The sequence below is a fragment of the Aquila chrysaetos genome, chromosome 12, assembly GCF_900496995.4.
Source record: "Aquila chrysaetos chrysaetos chromosome 12, bAquChr1.4, whole genome shotgun sequence".
Lineage (NCBI taxonomy): Eukaryota > Metazoa > Chordata > Aves > Accipitriformes > Accipitridae > Aquila > Aquila chrysaetos.
The window spans coordinates 39,516,038-39,536,013 of NC_044015.1; the positions used below are offsets into that span (position 1 = coordinate 39,516,038).

Sequence of the window (19,976 nt, forward strand, 5' to 3'; positions counted from 1 at the left end):
AATAGGCATTTTCTTTATAGTGCTCTGCGGTAATTAAAATCTTCATTTGCTTAAAAGCAAGGAACCTTTTTAAAGCAATAAATTAGCATTGCTTGACCCAAGGTCACTAGTAGTACTGCTTCTTCCAGCGCTATTAATACCTCAAAGAAAAAGAAGGGGTGGTGTTATCACTCTGTTGCAATAGAAGTAAGATTTTCAATTTAATCACAGTTAAGTGTCATGACCTTTTGATCTTGCATTGACTTCTCACTGAAATGTGGTCAAATTTCAGACAGCTAATTCTAAACTCTGCAAAGTCAAGGTGAAGTCAGAAAATACGTTTGCCACGATTGGGGGTGGTTTTGATGCAGTGGCAAGTGGTTTCATTTCCTAAGTTTTGTTTCACAGCAAAAACTTTTTTTAATGGGATCAATAAGTTACAGAACAATTTCTGAGGGGGGGGGGGGGAAGAAATCTTTTTCTATTTGTGTTTATTGCAAAAAAGTAATTTGAGGGATTTTTTTAAAAAATATTTTTCCACACAGGTAAAGGGACCTTTTTTTCCCAATTCATAGTGATAGAAATAATTAAGAAGGAAAATGCTATTTGACTAAAGCTTCTACTAAGAATAATTTTTGAACGAAAGAGTGATCATCTTCACATAAACTAGAGTTAATAATGTGTAAAAAATGCAAAACACTCATATTTACACATATCCTTTTGTAGGTCATTTTATTATTTTAGGCAAATAAATTGTGTTCGTTGGAGAGTGTTAGCTGGGAGTTTGTAGGACCCGTTATTTGCACAAGTTCTAAAGCAGTTCATCCAGTATCTGGTCTCATTTATACCACTGCAAATCAGGGACAACGCCGTACATTTCAGTGATCTCATAGTACTGTAACCACTGTGAAAGTTATGATGAAAATCAGCTCTTCTATCAGTTTTGCAGATTTCGTTCCAGAAATGTGTAGACAACAATCTCCACGACTTTGTAGTGTTGCTTAGTTACCTTTATATGCCTGCTTGAAAATATGTTTTGAGACTTTACTATGTGTTGGATTAAGGCTCTGGTTTGTATACAACATAGAGGCTGCATTATAAAAAACATGTAGGAGAGTAGTTTAAATATGCCTTCTCTAAAAAGAAGGATTCTCAAAGCTTAATTTATGCTAACACACACACACCAAGCACTCTGTGTAGTGCCGTAAACAAGATTCCCTTTTTTTTTCTAGCAAAAATATTACCTAGGCACAGGACTTTTGCATTATCATGTCCTAGTGCAACACTCCTGTCCTTAGTTTGTACTCTCAGCCTTTTGAGGAAGTCTGGCGCCTCTGATCTATTTTCCACAGCAGACCCTGTAATTTTTGGCTGTATTTTATGTTTTTCAGATTCAAGTCAATCTGAAAGTCCCAGCCAGCCAAGTGAAGCTGATATTAAGGACCAGCCAGAAAATGGTAAGTTCTTACCTGCTGCTCCTGCTTTGGGATATTAAAACAGCCCATATTTATAAAGATTTTTTTCCTATGTCTAATATAAAAAGATTATTCACAATAATTGACATGGGATAGCTACAAATAGGTTGTGTACTCTCCTCATAGTTAAAATGCTACTGTTTCACTAATCTAAGGTAGCATTTGTTTCTCCAGTCCTGCAGAGATACATTTTTTTCCTTTAAAAATTATTTTAATTAGGGAGATGCCATTAAAGAGCCTGCTGTATGCAACCCTTATCCTTATTCCACCGTAGCAAAGGCTTTCAATCCCTGGGCCGTGAGTCATGACCCCCTAGGGGTGTGTGCTTCATCGCTTTCATTTTTATCTATGTGCTTTTAACTTCATTTTGTTTATTGATGCTCTCACATGACACACTGAAGTACCTAACTTTCGGTATGTAGCCAGCCATCATTTTAGAGTGCAGGATCTCAGATAGTCCCGCGAAACAAAATGGTTGCTTTGAAATATGTTTCTGCCGACCCGTTCTCTACTGCAAAAATCTGCTAAGCAAAACTGAGCAGCAACACTCCTAAACATTGCCGTTTCAGGGCAGGACTGCACACCTATAAACGTACCGGCTACTCTGGGAGGTACCCACTGCGGGACTGATGCAGGTGCTACCGGGGTTGTCTGTATTTTTTCACTGGCGTGCTTTAAAGGTTGTAGATACTATGGGTAAGCAGGTCAGGGAGGCTCAGCTAGAGCTTGTTGCTCCTTCTTCTCTGTATGTTCGCAATATCATTGTTTCAGGTGGCAGCGGCTTGAGCTTATGTGGAAGTAGCAGCAGGACTGTGACTTTTGGGAACACTAATACTCTTTGAACTGGGATAGTTTTAAAGTAGAAGCAATAGCTTCTACTGAACCAATGGCTTGCTTTGTAAAGCAGCCTGAAAAAAATTCGTTCAATAATAGTGAATTTCTGTAGGGACTGTATGTGAAAGCCTAAGTATGTGTGTGAGGGAACAGCTTCTCTTCCTTTTTATGTTTAAGTAAGGTAGACCTGAACAATTTTTGTTGGCCCATCAGCAACTGAGTTTTGTTTTACTGCTTATATTTAGGACCTAGAAATACTGTCTCCAAAAGTGAAAGTGATTATTATTAATAGTTTTTCTTTACTTTTTTTATCCATAACCAGATTTTTTTTTTATAAGACCTAAATGTAGATGGGGGATCCACTGTACTGGGGTCTACTGTGCATACACAGAAAAGAATTTGTGTGAAGGACTTATGTCTCTAAAACCTGTCACCATTTTGGGGATACGCAAATCTATCTCATGTAGAAATATTGTATCTAAAATAATACAACTGTGATTCCCCTTTCACAGAGCAACTAACTGCTTTTGCCTCAAATCCCTGGAGCTGTATATATGTTCAGTGTGTGTTTCAGGGACTTTATTAGCAACCAAACAAGCTGCAAGTGGGAGTGAGGTTGAAGGGCTGCATTCACATCCGGACTGCATTTGGATCAGGGTTTAAACAGCAGATAGAATTAAGGGAAGAAGAAGAGGTTTAGGTACATAAAAAAACTTTAAAATACTAGCATATATCATAGGACATAGAACATGGGGCTCATTGGGCTGGGAAGATTTTGGCTTTTGGGGTTCCTGTATTTCCTTCCCATTGAAGTATGAAAGGTTTCATATTTTGATAGATTTTGTGCTGCTCTTCTCTAAACATACCATCCTAAAACATTTCTGTTGTTTCTGAAAGACAGTGCCTAATTTCCCTTATCAAACCTGTTCACAGAAATTCTAATTTGTAGCCAAAGGATGGCGAGGTTAAGAGAAGAAATGACTAAACTGTGATTTTTGTTCTGCCAATTCTGCTATTTTTTTTTTGTGGGGAATATGTTGCCTATGTTTATTAAATCATATTTTAATTTAGAATGTATTAGGCACCAAGCATGTTATTATTTCATGTTTGGATAATATTCTTTCACAGCTATTAAACCACAGTTCTTCTTACCCTGCAGTTTCTCAGTCTTAAGGAAGCCTGTTACTCAACAACCGCCCCGAAAAGCAGCAATGTTGGTGTTTAATAATGTAAAATCTGTAAGAGCCTAGTGAAATGAAATATCTCTGATTTGGGGCCTAAGTCTTCCTTGTAAAACAAGCTTTTAGTGAATTCTTGGAACTTTACTGGTGACCTGCAAAAGGTACTTTTTTTTTAATAAACAGGAAAAGGATTTTTCTTTTTCTCGGTTTTACTAAAGGGTATTTTTCCCCACCACAGCAGAAGCCTCCTAACTGATTACACACCTTTTGCTGTGCCTGTGTGGGAGATTTTCTTTACAAATGCATCTAATGCAGTCTGTTGGCCCTAAAGGGGTTGCTCCCCCTGGGCAGACACTGAGCTCATTCTCAGCACACACAACCCCCAGCTTGCAGTGTACCCAGTGTGTAGATCAACACAGATCTGCAGCTCTTATCTACTGAACGTGAGGATGAAAGCAAAACTGCAGGCTTTAGAAAATGAAAAACTGCACGCACAGAAACGGACACAATAAATCATATTAACTGCGTTGTTCTACACTTGCTGTAGACCCACTTCCACAGGGCCTGATCCAAATCCCTCCAGAGTCAATGGGAGTCTCGTAATTGATTTTACTGAGAGTGGGAATGAGCCCACACAGAGAGAAATTTTTTTCTGAAATCAAAGAAAAATAGTATTGTGAATAATCTTATTCCCACTGATGCTAACAGCAGAATGACCAGATTGAGGGCAGATTTGGGATAATTTTGTGTGTTTCTGAAAGGCACAAAAAGGAGTGTATCGATTAAGTACTACCTTTTACATGCATGCATTCCTTCATTTAAAAAAAATAAATCTTTAAAGGCCTTGTGAGGGTTATACAGCCTCTCTACTTGCCTGTTAATATCCTTTCTGTTCCACTCCATAAATTCTAGAGCTATTTATTATACACATATATTTTGCATACCTTGAGTAATGTAGGTTCAAAAGGGTCAACTATACAGCCCTGAAAAAGAAGGCCTCCTACTACAGATTTTAATTTATCATTCTAAATTGTATGTGTTATTTTGGAAAGCCTCTATGTCTAACCTTCATTAAAGTGAAGTTCATGGGAAAAAAAGCTTTTCTTTTTTAGAGCCACTCCTTTTTTCTAGTGGGCTTTACAGTTGCATTTTCTGGAGCAGAATCGTCACAGAGAGAGAAGATGGTGACATCTTCTGCTCTCAGTGGTGGCTTTAACACCAACTCTAGCCTTTTCTTCAGCCTTCATTAAACCGCAGTAGTTTTCAGGCAGTCACTTACCTGATCACTACTGCAAAAATTTACAGAAATTTTATTTTTTCTAGAGAGAGAGAGAGAGATCCAGCATAATGGTCATGAAAAGCAAACATGCAGGCAAGACAGGGCTCATTTGTGCATCCGTGGTCCAAGGTCCAGGTGTCTTGTCCTGGAACGAGGGGTAAAGCTAACGTGTAACCGAACGGTGTGCACGGTGCTGCCGTCTCTCAGGTCCATTACCATGGGAAAGAGCTTCTCGAGGAGAGGAAGCAAACCCGGAATTTGTCTGTTTGTTATGTGGGTGAGGAAATTTGCAGGAGGGATGATGAAAGAGACCAGCAACTTCTTTTGAAAGGCAGGAACATGTTCCGATGTCCTGATATTTTGCTCAAATGAGGTTTTTTTCTGACCAGCTGGGTGGAACACCCGTGTGGAAAATTCCCCACTTTTGTAGTTGCCTAATGGTATGTAAAAGCTTCATTTCAGTTGGCACCGCAAAGAGATTTTGCAATTCACCCAATCAAAAAAAAAAGGTTATTGATTTTAAAAGCTTGTTAAATGCACTGGTTTGGTGTTGTATTTTATAAACAAACTAGTTTTCAGTGAACTGAGGATGACAAAATGGCTAGTCTGATGTAGTGAAGTGACTGCATGCCTGGGGATCAGGAACAACTGAATTCCCAGCTCAGCACTGCCGTGGACTCTCTCTAGGGCTTTTATTCTCTCTTTCAGTCGTGGAAACGGCTATCGGAGAGATTTTGTTTTTGTAAGTAGGATTATTTTAAACTTTTGTAGGAAAACTTTTCAGTCTTTTTGTCTGCAAAGTGGGGATATTTGTGATTCTAGCTTTCAGAGATTCATTGAATATTAAAAGTCAAATCCTGCTCTGCTCCAGCAGTTTAACTCTGGAGAAAGGCAAGGAGGGTGTAGCACAAACTGGTTAATAATTGTGGTACAGTGCTGTGTTACTGCTGTCAGTAAATGGATGTCAGACATCCACCAGGCAATGTTTGTGTTTGATGTGGTAGTCCTGGAGAATTAATAACTGCAGCGTAAAGGTACACATGAAGTGTGCTGTGTAAAGCAGAAGAATGCTGTGTCATTTTCTACAGACAACTGATGTCTCTCGAGCATGTGGTATTGTGATTTGATAATTCAAAGTCGGTAGCACACCACTTTAATTGTAGATTAGCAAATTCTTTTTAAAGAAGTTGGTAAATTCTCCCATTTCAAGTAAGCAAGACAGCATTCATTATTACAGCTGATTACAAACGTGTGCCAAATTCATTGCTCAAACAATTTCTGTAGAGGGCGAGGCATTTATCTAAAAAATAAAAATGTTTAATGCCCAAACCAAATGCTTTTTAGTTTTAATGTATTCTTGCTGCTTTGAGCTGCAAGTACCTTAACAGCACCGCAGGAAATGAAAGGCACATTGTTCTTTGTAACATTAAAAAAAAAAAGAAAAAAGAAAAACAATGATGTACCGTAACTCACAGAACTCGTTTTTCAACCCTGCAGTAATTACACTGGACTTGTAAATATCATCTGTGAATTCTTTGCTTAAGTAGGGCTGGACTTGAGTATTAAACCTTAAAAAAATGTTTAAGTATATGCTTACTTTTCCATGCCTAAAAACATAAAGGAAGAAATTCTGGTCCTCAAGCTGTGCGGGAAAGAGAAGGCAATAGTGGGAACATATGCAAAGAAAAGTTTCCTTTTCTTCTTCTCTAGGCAAGGCTGGTCATGGCAGGCGTAATGCAGCTTTGGCTGCAAGGAAGGAGGGGATTATGCGCAACCTGGTAAAATGCAAAAGCAGCTTGTGGAAAGACCTCTCTGCCTTAACTAACAGGCTGCAGAGTCCAGCTCCCTTTTGTATGCTTTCTGTCTGGTCCCCAAACCTGGCATTCTTGTTTCATGCAGTGGGGTAGCTTCAGCCAGTGGAAGTGGTGCCCGCCTGGCCCGAGGGTTAGGCACTCTTCTCAATGCAGAGTTCACTGTGCAAACCCCTCCTCTCAAGCTGAGAGGGGCAGAAAATGTAGTTGTTCTTTGTGGTTATCCCCACCACTCAACTACGTTAAATGGTAGCTGAGAGACCTCCGATCCCTTCAACAGCCAAATTTTTAACTAGTAGGAATGTACTGCCTTCCGAGGCCATCCCTTCCTCTCAGGCCACAGCTAACCTCCCATCTCCACTACTTCAGGTGGAGTCCAGCTGCCTCGCGGGCTCTCTGTTGTGACTGAACTTGATGCCAACCAGCTTTACACTTACTTACTCACCAAGGAGGTGCTGCAAGTGCAGCAGGACTTGAGGTGTCTGGAGGATCAGCTGTCCTTGGTTAGGCCCCTTAATTCCCTCCCGAGGAGTGCACAGGCATGAGCAGTTCTCTGAACACACAATGCTGAAACTGGTACTGTTAGAAAGGACACCGTCTCAAATGACTGACATTCCTGAAACACCTCATTTGCAGCAGATAACCAAGCCTTGCAGAGAAAGTTTTCTATCCGTTACAGTTGCAAACAGGGTAATGCAGTAACAGCAGCTTTTATTAGTGTTCTTGTTCTTGGGATCATTTGCATCAGAATCTTATAAATGCAAGAAGACTCTCCTCTCTTGTTTACAGAGCAACACTGAGGAGTTATCACAGCCTGAGGGACTAATCTAAAATTAACTTTGCTTCAGAAAAAGCTTTAAAAAAAAAAGCCCTTAGCATTTTCAATAAGGAATCTCATAGCTGGCGCTGAAGTCAAAGCTCCTGGTGATGTCAGCTTGTTTGCACCTTTGTAACTCGCCAGGACCAAATTCTGAATGGATTTGCACCCTTATGGATCACGTTGTCTGCCGGGAACAGCAATGGGCAACTTTGTCCAGGCTTGAAAGCTCTGGCCGAGCAGGGGAGCCCTTGTGGGGCTGGTCTCTTCTGCCTTCCTGCGGGCTGGACAGAATCGGCTGTTGACCCTAACAGGACCCATCAGCTGACGAAGGTCTGATGAGGTCCAACCTGTGTTTCATCACCCCCTGAGGGAGAGTGCGTGTAGGCAGTTCTGAGAGCCAGCGTTTCCCAAGGAAACAAAAGCAGATATGTCTGGTTATAAATTTAACTTGTGTGTGATTTAGTCTTGCATTTTTTTCATCTTATTTCATTACAGATAGATTCCAACAAGAACTAGAAATACAGTGTTTTAATCATAATAGTCTAGAGCTGAAACTTTGCAGCATCCAGCTGTATTTCCCAGCCAGTTTCATGATCGTCACGAAGAAGCATCTGAATAATTAGGAAAGAAAACACCATTTTTTCCGATATTACCGTATTTTCATTGAGATTCGTGCTCAAAGTCAAAAGATTTTGTGGTCCAGATTGTGAGGCACGGTTACAACATTTCTGGGATTTAGCAGGTCCTCTGCTAGGCTCAGGATTTAGCCTGCTTATCAGTAGCTGGCACTCTCTTGAGGGGACCCTGTGATGGCAACAGTGAAGGGTGTTGACTGTCAATTGGGCGAGATACGCGGTCGTCAATCAGGGTCAGTTCTGCAGCCTCTGCTCTGGCCGAGTGGAGAGCCTTTCTCATCAGTGACCTGCAGCGTTTGAGACTTGAGGATTGACAGAGGACTTCAGTTTTCACTGCTGCTAACCATTAACCTTCACAAGCAAAGCATTCCCACAAAAAATTCATCCAAGGCGAGTATGACAGGAAATATTCAAAGCATGAAATGAATGCTTATAGCATGACAAAGCAGTGCTTGAAAGACATGAAACGTTCATTACGCTTGGAGTGGCTGAATGCTGCAAAGGAAAGGAGAAATAAAAATGTGGCTAGAGTATATATTTTTATTTCTCCATATGTGTGTACAGGAAAAAGGCAATGAACCTTCCCAGTGGATAAGGTGCATAAATACAGCTGCGATTATTCTAAGTCATTTCAAAATATATTTTTATTCTGTTGCTCCGTTCCATTCCTTTCCGTATACATTTATCTGCAAGATAACAGCAAGGGCCATCTAGAGGGCAGCTTGGAAATGGGCTGGCCAGGAGCCCCCTCCTAGGAAGCTCCCGTGCCTTGACGAGGCGACTTTCCCTCCCTCGATCTGCAGGGCCAAGGCTTTTTTTTTGCCCCGCAGCAGTGCCAGGTTGCTGTCCCCTCCTCTGCTGCAGCGCGGGGCTGGGGGCAGGCAGCCATGGCAGGGTGCTGGCCCCATGCCGGCCCCTTCTACCCATGTCCCACCTTTGCATGTTGAGAGGTGCCTCGGCGCTAACTTTAGCCAGTCCTCCTGGGGTCCTGGGAAGGACTGCTGGAGCTGTGAGCAATCTCCAGTTTTCGCTACAACCGTTTTTTCTTCGTATGTCTTCTTGAGAGACTTGCTGTTTAATTAACAGCTGAGAGTTGAGTTGCATCAGAGTAATTGCTACTGCCTGAGCAGACCACAGGCTGAAGGATGCTTTTGAATACCATGCTTGCCCACCAAGAAGCTGGGCACTTAGGGAAAGATGTTTATTTGTGGTATGGGCATCGTTTTAATTTTCTGTCCAGTAGAGAGGGGAGTTTATTAGTGGGAAGAGAATGCGGTGCCAAGGCCTAACTTGCAAAACAAAACCCCAAACCTATCTATTTGTCTTTCGATGTAAGAATTTCCTAATGCCTGTAATGTAAGACAAAGGGAAAATTTTACTTGCAGGAAAATTGCCTTCCACAATAACTAAGAAAAAAAATACAAAACGCCCACACCAGAGCTGCATGATCCAAAATGTGAACTTTTTACGCCTCCCCAACCTTCTAGGTTAGGCTTCCAACCAAGTGATCTTTTATTATCAACATGATATACCCTTGACATAATTTGGCGCAGTAAAGCTTCTTCTGCTGAACTCGTGATTTCATTTACTAGATCTGATGAAAGTTCTGTGAACCACGGTAAAATGTGATAATTAGTAGTTTAATTCTTTTAGGGTGTGCGTATTAATTGAAAAGGCTTGAACTATAAATACAGGGCCTGTGGATAAAAGCACACTCTGAAATCAGTCGCTTATCCGAAGTATTCATTACTTCACATCTATTTAGGTAGCGTCTCTTTGCAGCAGTGCCAGTCGGCTGTTGAAGTGAGTGGGAGCCTATCACTCAGAGATCGCAACAGCAAAATCCAGCCTGACTCGCCGCTGCTCTCATGTGATCGGAAGCACTCCCCGGCCAAAATTTTGCCCTCTGTGGTCAAACCACTGGAAGTTAAAAATGTGTGCCGGGAGCTGTGCTCTGCAGATGAGCTGGTGAAGCGCTGGCTGTCTCCCTGCGCGAGCTGCAGGAGACAGAAGGGGCTGAAGGCAGCGTTTGCCGGCTGGCCGCAGCGTCCTTCTCTCCCGCTCGAGGTGGAGGCGGCGGCGCGTTGGCGGGTGGCAGACTGCCTGTCTCCGGCAGCCGAGGGGGAACGTCTTTCTGATGCTCAACAAGTCCACCCAGAGCATCAGAGGTCCCCCACGATGCGAGTCGCGGCCAGCCTGGACCTTCGTAACAAACCGTATTTTTCCTCCGACGTACTCGCTTACCCTTCACCGTGTTTGGGACCGTCGGCACCTAAACCTCTGCTGCTTCGGCCAGAGCTTGGTTCATTCGGCCGTGAATGTCAGTGTAGCACGGGGCCACCGCTGAGAGCTGCGATAAGGGATCGTGCTTTCTCACTCGCGCTCATGTGTTCTTTTGTTCTGACTTCCTGACCAACGCAGGAGGTATTCTGTTGACTCTAGGCCTTTCCCAATATATATATATATACCCTACGAAAATGTATGGTGTTAGTTCACACCTTCCTCTGGTTTCTGTGTGTGGTATTGTGCCTGGATGAATCATACCTGATTTTACAGGTACAAGGTGATTTTCATTCAAATGTATTCCAACCTTCATACTCATATTCGGTTTGCACATTCAGAAAAAAACCTATATATCTGTGTATACTGCAGATTCATGGGTTAATCAGGTGCTTTCCAAGTAGCCTTAATTTTGTAAATCTGAAGTTGTGTACATAAGCAAAGAGAGGCACATGAAGAGCAAGGCACGGCTCCTGAAAGCTGTATGCTGGACCATTGCTGTTGTCAAGGGAGGGCACTTTGGGGAGACCAGGCTCCCAGAAAAAGCCTCATCACTTCTGTGGCTAATCAGATACTATTTTTTAATTGCAAATACTACTTTTTAATTGCAAAAGTTGCTAGATAGGAAATGGAAAGAAAGTTTAGGGTGACTCTCACAGAGCTGCGAGAATAAAATCCCCTCTGAAGCCTGGCCCTAGTGTGACTGAAATGGAAAAATACCAGATCCGTTTCTTGGAAAGTGAGAAGGAGACTATTTGCAATGGTTCACAAATATTTTCCCAGGAGCAACTTAGTGAGCATGGCAAAAGGGGGCAGGAGGAAGGTGAGGCGAGCGAGCCACACTTGTAAACATACTCCTTTAACTCTGCTATTGTTATTTTGCACACAAAAGGCGCCGCAGGTTGTTTACAGCAGTTCATGCTATTCGTTTCTGCTCCTTTTTCTCCCATCAGTGCCGTATCTTCAGCTATACAACTTTTTTTCTGGGTTGTGATAGTGTCCAGATAGATTTTGGTGGTGGGGTGGTAGAAAGGTGCCAGTTGATTAAATGTGCTGCTTACTATGTGCATTTCATGTCTGCTGTCTTAACATTTTTTTGTTAACCACTGTTGCAACTGAAGAAAATGCTGAAGTTTGACAGTTGGGAGTTACTGCCGAGTTATGTGCTGTAAACTATATCATCCCTCTGCCTTCTCCCTTTCTCCCCCTCCTGCTGAAACCAAATGATTTATAAAATGCCTTCACATTCTTGAGTGAGTTCACACTATCACCTCCAGGCACTGCACTGAGGAGTCTTAGGAGTGGATGGGAAACACTGATCTGATAGCTGGTATTTTTCTCTGAAAGGGAGGGGGGGGGAAGGGCAAAAAAGAGCTGATTAAATTTAAAGGAGAAAAGTTTCCTGCTGTGCCCCAGAGTAAATCTGTAGTCAGTGAAGCACTTACTAGTAAACAAGAGATGTATGTGGTTATAGTGGGTTTTTATTATTACATGCTGCCATTGTTTTCCATTTTCATAAGATTCAATTAATGTAATCATTTTAGAGTGTCTCTAATCATTACCTCCCACCCTCCCTCACTCGTACTTGAAGCAAGGGGATCCGCTGCAAGCCACACTCTGGGATGAGGAGCCGGCACCTCGCTCCTGTCACTGGCAAAAGGAGGCACAAGAAAATGATAGGGCTGCTACCGGGAATTCAGACAGGTTTCTTCTCTCTCTCTGGCCTTTGCAGAACGCATGGCCGGCACCCCAACCCCTGGCTGCGGTGTGCCCTCCCGTGGGCTCGCTGCCACGTCACTCCCCAGCAGTGCCCCCCCGCCCCAGTCCACTGGAGCACTGGGTGGCAGAGGGAGAAGCGGTGCTTTGGTGGTGCAGTGAGCCAGGGTACGGGCCAGCAGTTTCCTACTAGTCAGGCACAGGGATGTCAAGACCATCTTTCAGACCGCGGTGGGCTAAAACCTTTGCTGGCATTTCTTCTCCCACGATCGTCAGGGAGGAATACTTATGTAGCTTGTAGCACTCACTCACAGAGAATCTAGACCTCTGTCCCTGTTATTTTTCTACTTCAGTTCCTTACTCTTAAAATCTTATCTGTAACAGAAGGCTCTTTGACAGCTGCATCCCCATCTGAAAACCTGCTGGTGTTTGGGAGGGTGTCCCCACCTGACCAGCTTTGCAGTGCAGACCACCTGCAATTTTCCCACATGTTGTATCTCAAAGTCCTTAAAAATCAGGGAATTCGCTTTGAGGAAGTTTCCAATAGCAGAATGCAGCGAGCTAGCCGTGTCCCCCACGCCATACAGAGGGGAGCCAATTTTATCGTACAGCAGAGCATGCCATAGCTTGAGCTGCAGGAGGAAGGGAAGAGGTGGGAAGCAGGAGAGGATGGACAGCAGCTTGATGGACTGAGGTGGCTGTGGTTTTGAGGCAGGAGGGGAACCCCACAGATTTTTGTGGGGGAAGGCTCAGAGCAGGGGTATGGTAGTGGCCCACAGCTCAATTTAAAGCAATAATAAAAGGGGCTGGAAAGGATATGACGACCTGAGCAAACAGCTGAGGAATGAGGCAGCCCAGTATTAGTGAATCCAGATTTCTGTCTGTCATGGCCATGAAGGATGCATTTGCAGTAGTACTGGGAGCCGTCCACTGTTAGAAGGAGAAAGAAGTAAAGATCATCCCGTGTACAATATAAATGTAAGTTGTTATTACTACTATTGCTATGTCAGCCGTAAACTGTTCCCACGAGAACAGAGATGCAACATCATTGAAAAAGAATGTCTTACTGTGAAATGGGCAGCAGAAACACTGTGGCATTATCTGCCGGGTAATGAATTTACCTTGGAGACAGATCATTATTCCCTCCTGCAAATGAACCAGATGAAGGACAGGAACACAAGGATAACTCAGCAATACTTGTATTTCACAGTCTTCTGAATTTAAAAAACAAACAAACAAGCAAAAAAAGTAGCTGGATATAAATGTAAGGATAGAGAAGCATGGCATGTCAAGAGAGATTGCCTGTGGCAAGATATGGAGAGGAAAGCAAATTTTCTTTCAGCTCTATGCTAACATGGTAAATGGACTAAGGCTTGGATTTCATCCCGCCTAACACTAGGCATTAAAATGAGGCACCAGCTATGAACCTAAAATCCTCACTCTCCCTCTGTAATCAGTGGAGATACTGGGTCTTCTGGGAATTCATCTCTCTCTGTTGAACCTCAAGGAGGTTTAAAGCCAGTATGTTTCAGGTTAATGCTGCAGTTGTTCTGGACCTGAGATTCTGCTGCTAGAGGAAGTCACCCACCCTCCTCCTCCTCATCCTGAAAAGCCAGAGTAGGCAAAGAAAGAGTTTGCTGCAAGAGCAAAGGTGGATCTAGCAGGGCATGTTGACTTGGTTGAATGATTTCTTCAGGGTAGAAGAGTGGACAGTGTATCTACTGCCCACGTGTACTTTCTTCCCTTTCTATTTTTCTCCCGACTTCTACAAAATGGGAGTTTCTTAGATAAATTATCATTTTACAGAAGTGTTTATGTTCTCTGTGGAAGAATGTGTCTAGGGATGGGCATACTGGCAACAAGAACTTCCTCCTCAACTCTTCCAGTGAAGTTTTGTTCTAAACTGCCCAAATGAAGCCGTTATTCAAAAGTAAAAATGTTCTGTTCCATTTCTTGTTTTCATTCTTTTATGCGTCTGGGGACTAAACTGCTGTGAAAAAGAGCCCATTCTCACAGGATGTCTTGCCTAATTTTGCAGACAAGAGAGGTTCAGCTATTCCTATTACGATGAGATAAGAATCTGAAATGTTGGGATCACATCCATCCTGAGTTGAACTCTGAGTCTTCCAAAATCCATCCATCATTATTTTCTCCTTTCTTTCTGTATTTCAGTAATGCAAGCAAAGAAGGAACAGAGAAGAAATGGATGTTTATGCATTATAATGGATAGGTTTTCTTTTTACCTGAGTTGCTTTAGTTTAATGTAAAGGGCCCTGCGAGTAGAATTCCTTTTCCATTTTCATTCTTTCTGCCTGCTTGACTGCTGCTCATCAGCGAAAGATCTGCCTTTCATGTAAAGTCAGTCACGGTACGAAGTCTCATAGTTTACATGCAGAGTACTGTTAGAACAAGCCTGATGGCTGTCACGGGTCAGGTGAGCCAGGCTGCTAAACATGGTCCAAATTTGAAGTTCTAGCCCCTGTGGTATCTTCAGATTGTCCCAAATGTATGCAGATAGGGCATTTGACATAGGGACTCCACCCCATGGCCACATTTCTGCATCTCCGTGTATCGCACTATGCCACACAAGAGTGACTGCTGGGGAGGAGTAAGAGGGTCTAGAGAGGCAAGCCTTCTACCACGGGAAGAGGACTGCACAGGCTCAGCTGACCAACCCAACCTCTAGCAACAGATTCATCTCAGGTCCTCACCACTATACCAAGACTATGTCCAAGTTGCCGGAGGCAGCCTCCTGGGGTGAGACGTCCCACCATTGTCATCTCAGTTCCTTGAGGCACGTCCCCTGGAACCACCATATCTGCCACGCATGGGATAAGCACATGAAATTAGATGAGGACTAAGAAGGTCCCTGTCTGGCCCTTCTGTTTACTTTGTTAATCTTGAATCCCTCACAATACACTCACAATTAGTGAACTCGGAGGCCCTCTTTGGGCTACAGTCTGAGCAGATTACACAGAGAAAATAAATTCGGTCCATGCTCTGGCCTGACCTTGGCCTGAACCTGAGAAAGTGAATGCCCCTATCACACCAACATGTGTCTGTAGAAGTACAGTAAACACAAATAGGGGTCACTGGCCCTCTCTATCGTACAGTCCCAGGCCAGGAGTCTAGAGTTTTGGGCTGTCCGCCCAAGTACTTGTTAATAAATGTCCATTCTTAGTCTGTAAAGGAATGTAGACAGGGCATCCTGCCCTACAAAACACAAACTTAGAATAAAACAGAAAGAGAGTCTCAGTCATCGTGCAGAGGCCTGTTGCTGGTCTCCACATCCAGCAGTCTCTTCCCACTGGGCTTACGTTGCTAGTTTGGGACTTGGGTGGGGGAATTATCCACTAATACACTGTGGGTTCTCCACCGCTGCCTGTAAGCGTAGTTGCCTGCCTAACCCCAAGTGCATCAGTCCTTGGGAAGTCAGCCGATAAGACTGTGGGGCTTCCTCCTCAATACCTGGAGGAGGCAGAGACCTGGCAGAGCCTGGGCTATGAGACAGGAGAGCCTGGGTCACCCAGTGGGGGGGTTGTGTTTCTTATAGGGGTGTGCAGGACTTTGCCCGTGCATCTTCACACTCCCAGTGGAGTCAGTCAGAGGCAGATGAGGGGGTGACATGTTCCTTGTGGAGACTCACCGGTGCCTTTGCTAGTCACTCCACCCTTTTGTTCTTCTCTGGACATGTCCTACATAACTCAGGGGAAGTTGGTGCAGACCTTGGTGTCCACCCAGAGATTCTGTGCTCAGTGGAGGCACTTTGTTCACTGCTAGCAGGCAGTGAGGACAATCCCTTCAGTTCCCAGCCCTCAGTATGCAGTGCCTCTATGGACAGGGTGATGCTGCACTGGGTGTCACTTTGCCATCTGGACAGGAGTTGTAAGTTGGACACGTGGTGTTTGCCTACAGTGGCCTAACCTGCATCCATAAAAATCAAGTTTTGTGCTCTAGGTCTTGTGCAAGCTTGACATGTCCCTAGAAAAGCATTACTGTGCTTCCAGACCCATCCCTTTCTGCTTTCTCTGCAACCAGTATATCAAAGCTTTATTCCAGAGACTTGCCTTGGTACCCTGCTGCCCAAGGTGAGACAGCCCAGGTACTGCTGGAGAAAAGCTCGTGAGGTACTCCCCCATCTTCCATGCAGGGATCTCCAAGGGTGGCCCCAACTGAACTTCATGAGCCCGGTAACGTGGACAGTTAAGGACAGACTGTATGTGTGTTGTCGTGCCATGACTAGTGGAAAGTCTCTTCCCTCCCCAGCCACAAGGATAACTAACATGTAAACCTAGTGGAAATCAGCCTACTTGGGACTGAAATTTGTCAATGTTAGGAGATTATTGTTCTATACAGAGAATAGAGGAGTAACAGTCTTCTGGAGAGAAAACTCCAAGCAATACAATGGAGAGGACAATAGGTAAATAGAATAACATGATTTGCATGGGGTTTATTGTGAATTAAAGTTTGCTCACCAGTGGTGTCAGCAGAGGAGGTGTAAGAAGCAACTCTGAAGGGAGAGGAAAACCTGTGGGGAAAGTTGGAGCTGGCTGATCCTTGTGACTTAGCTTCCATGCCCAGTATCCTTATTTTCGCGTCACATTTATGCTATCTAATCTTCAGCAGATATTTCTACAGCTTCCATTATTGTGGTGTTCAGCCACAGACCTTTAAAAGTGTCTCGGTGTGAAAAGAGAGCACCGCTAGGAAGGGAGGATGAGAGGAAATCACTGATGAAGTCACCAGGGTTTGTGTCCGTATTGCCCAGCAAAGCGGAGCAGGAGAGCTGCCCACCTTCACCTGACCCTGGCCCCTCTGGCTCCTCCTGGACGCTGGGCTTTTCTAGAGAATCCTGCCACATGCTCTGAATACGTGGATTATTCCTATAACTATAAACTAATGTGCAAATAAAATAAAAAAAAACAACACCTCTTTTTATAGCCCCCTAATTCTGTGTCCACAGGGCTTCAGACTCCCTTGGTTCGGCTCCGAGCATGTCTGCAGAGTAACCTTGGAGGGTACACTTAGCTACGACCAGCTGAGGGAGGGTTTTATTGATCCTAAAATAATTACAGCATTGCTGAGTCTAGTTGTATAATTTCTTGGCAATATACTAATTAAAACTAGATATTTACACACAACGCTTATTTAAACTTAAGACTTATTTAAAAGAACCTGCGTACTTATAATAACTATATATCATGGCTTTATTGAGGACTGTGTTTTTCATGCAGATTGAATTCTCAAGCGCTGTTATTAACATAAATGAGCCCACGGCTTTATGTTCAGGACTGAATACTTCCAGGGCATCTGAATCATCCTGGTGTTTCATTTCACCATCTAAAATTATTTTTAAAATACTACATTTTTTTTAACTTGCTGTATTATGGCAATTAGAAATCCCTCTGTGTTTACTAGGAACAGAGAGTCCAGCAGAGCTGAGTGTTAAACGTGATGAATAGTGTTAGGAGCTCAAAGAAAAGTCAGATGCGTGTCGACACTTATCAAAGCTGTTCTGCTGCTCAGAATGACTGTTCGTGATACTTGTTTCATGATAAACTTCCTCAGAACATGATGTTACTGGAAAAAAAATGATCCACTCTGAGAAATACGCAGGTGACACAGTTGAGTCAGCAGCTTGCAACAGTGACACAGGCTTACGTTTATAAAAATCCCCACTGAACTTTTGTCTTCTGCGTGCGTATATCATAGCCTTAAAATCTGTCGCCACAAAAGTGTCCCGTTTCTTGTGTTCACTTGGTAGCCGTTTAAACTAACAAAAATCTTCCCACCACCCTGATGAAGAGGTAGATTCCTGGACTTAAAAGTCTTAATAGTCACAAAACTTTCCTCTTTCATAAGTAATTTACCGTATAAATATTAGTATCTCCAGTGACCACTGATACTTCTGGGGAAATGATAAACATGGAAAAATAACAGACCACTGTGGAAACCAAAAAATCCTACCTCCCGTATGAGAGGGTTTAATTATTGAAGTTGCAAGCATTTCCCCATGCACAAGCATCTCGGCATTCATAGGTGGAAAGTACCTCATGCTGTGTTTGAAATATCAACTGGATTTAAAAGAAGGCTTTGTGCTTCACCATGGACCTTTCTTAGCCTCCTGCAGATGGTTCCTTTTGCTGAAAAGAGACATGACTTGTGAGACGGGGAGACCTCCATGCCGTTTTTTCGTGCTGCTCTAATCCTGCTTTACACCCATAAAGGACTTCAGTCCTTAAGCCCTTACCCTCTTTCTCCTAAATATTAAAATTATTTTCCTGAGTGTCATACCGTATTAAAGCAGAATGAAAATGGGTTTAACAATTGCTGGCATGGGGCTTCTGTACAGCATGTGTGTCACAAATCATGTCACTTTTCAGCAATAGGGCTGCTGCCAGCGGGAGGCTCAGAAATGCTCATGTTAATCAAAAATTTTAATTTCAAATCAAATTGACAGTTTACACATGGTGAGAAATGCTTCTCACCATGTGATATTTCAGTATGCTACACTGGGCAAAATGGGTGCACTTTCCTGTTAAGAATTTTGACTGCAGTATCTGCAAATTTATGGGTTTCAGTGTATTGGGTATGGTGAGTAGTTGATCTAAGGGAGCCCCTTGGAGAATAGGAGACAGAAGGGTTTTCATGCAGCCTGGCACTGGTGAGCCGCTGTTGGCACATGCTGCTGGAGAAATGACAGGTATTCAATAAACATCACTATGGTTAAGAGGAAGATTTAAAGGAGGGAGGGGCTGCAGTGCTATAAACAGGATTTGAAACAAATGTGCTTATTTCAGTCCATGATTAGTCTGAATACCTAAGTATTCCACACCAGTTTTTAAATATCCTTACATTGATTTTCACACTGATGTTCTTCACACAGTATCAACAATAATATTTACGGCATTAATACTGTAGCTAAATTCTAAATTGAAGTAGTGTAAACCCAAGTAAACTCCGTGTGTACCGAGGCATGCTCCATCGGTGTGAAGACCAGAACGTGGCTACATGTCACGCTTAGGGCATGCAGCCCCAGCATCGGCTCCTACAAGCCCTTACGTCTGCCAGCAGCTTCCTAGAAGTCAGTGGACAAAATTCAGGAGGCAAAATTTCAGTTGGTACTTGATGAGGAGGAGTAAGAGGAGCAAGGACAGTTGATGGAGCGTGTGCGATCTGCTCCAGACAAACGAGTTGTAGAAAGCGATGTTTTCAGGCTGTACCAGAAATATGATGCTGGCATCAAAAAATGACCAGCTAAAAAGAAATTATCCTTACATTATTCTCTCTAGGAGGTTTTTCAGCTCTCTTGGGGGGGTCCTGAGGTTAACGCGATGCCTAGCTCGTGACGTTGGGGCTTTCATTTTCAAAAGCCCTTGCAGGGGGAAAGGAACAGGGACGGCAGTACCCATTTTCTCGTATCTCCCCCTCCGGTGCCCGTATTTATCACTCGCCTGCAAGCGTGAGAGGGTGGGTGGGTGCCCGTGGCTGGCAGCCCGGGGAGCGCCCTGCAGCAGCACATGCCATCAGCATCCCTGGGTGGCTCAGGGAAACCGGGTGGTTTCTCTGGGCTCATTTGGACACTGAGTCATGCTTTGAACTGTGAAGCCGAACTGGCAGTATCACCGCAGACCTTGGAGATCACAGCTGTCATTGCTCTTGTAACCAGGGTTGATATGAAAATATGAAGATAAATAACTCCTTCATATTATTATTTTCAGGGAGGCAGGCTTTTCTTTTTATTACTCTTTTTATTGTTGGATGCCATAAATATTCCAGAATTATTATCCCAAGGTAGATTTCATCTCATTTACTTCGAAAGGCTTTTGAGGAGGCACATTATTTTATAAGCTGCCAAATGAGTATGACCATTTATAATGATTTTTCTTCTTTTCTTTAATATTTGCTTTTTGGATTGAGGACCTGAAACAGAAATATGCTAATTTAAGACATCTGTTGTTTTTCA

The 19,976-nt window shown here is 43.3% G+C and overlaps 1 protein-coding gene across 12 annotated transcripts in view; it reads left to right on the top strand.

Annotated features, from left to right (window-relative positions):
* NFIA (nuclear factor I A) overlaps nucleotides 1–19,976 on the top strand; it is a 360,965-nt gene that overhangs the window by 239,860 nt on the left and 101,129 nt on the right. For all 12 annotated transcript variants that reach the window (XM_030034253.2, XM_030034252.2, XM_030034251.2 and 9 more), the window contains exon 3: nucleotides 1,371–1,436. In XM_030034253.2, the coding sequence (XP_029890113.1) occupies nucleotides 1,371–1,436 (66 nt within the window). The remainder of the gene's footprint in view (nucleotides 1–1,370; nucleotides 1,437–19,976) is intronic.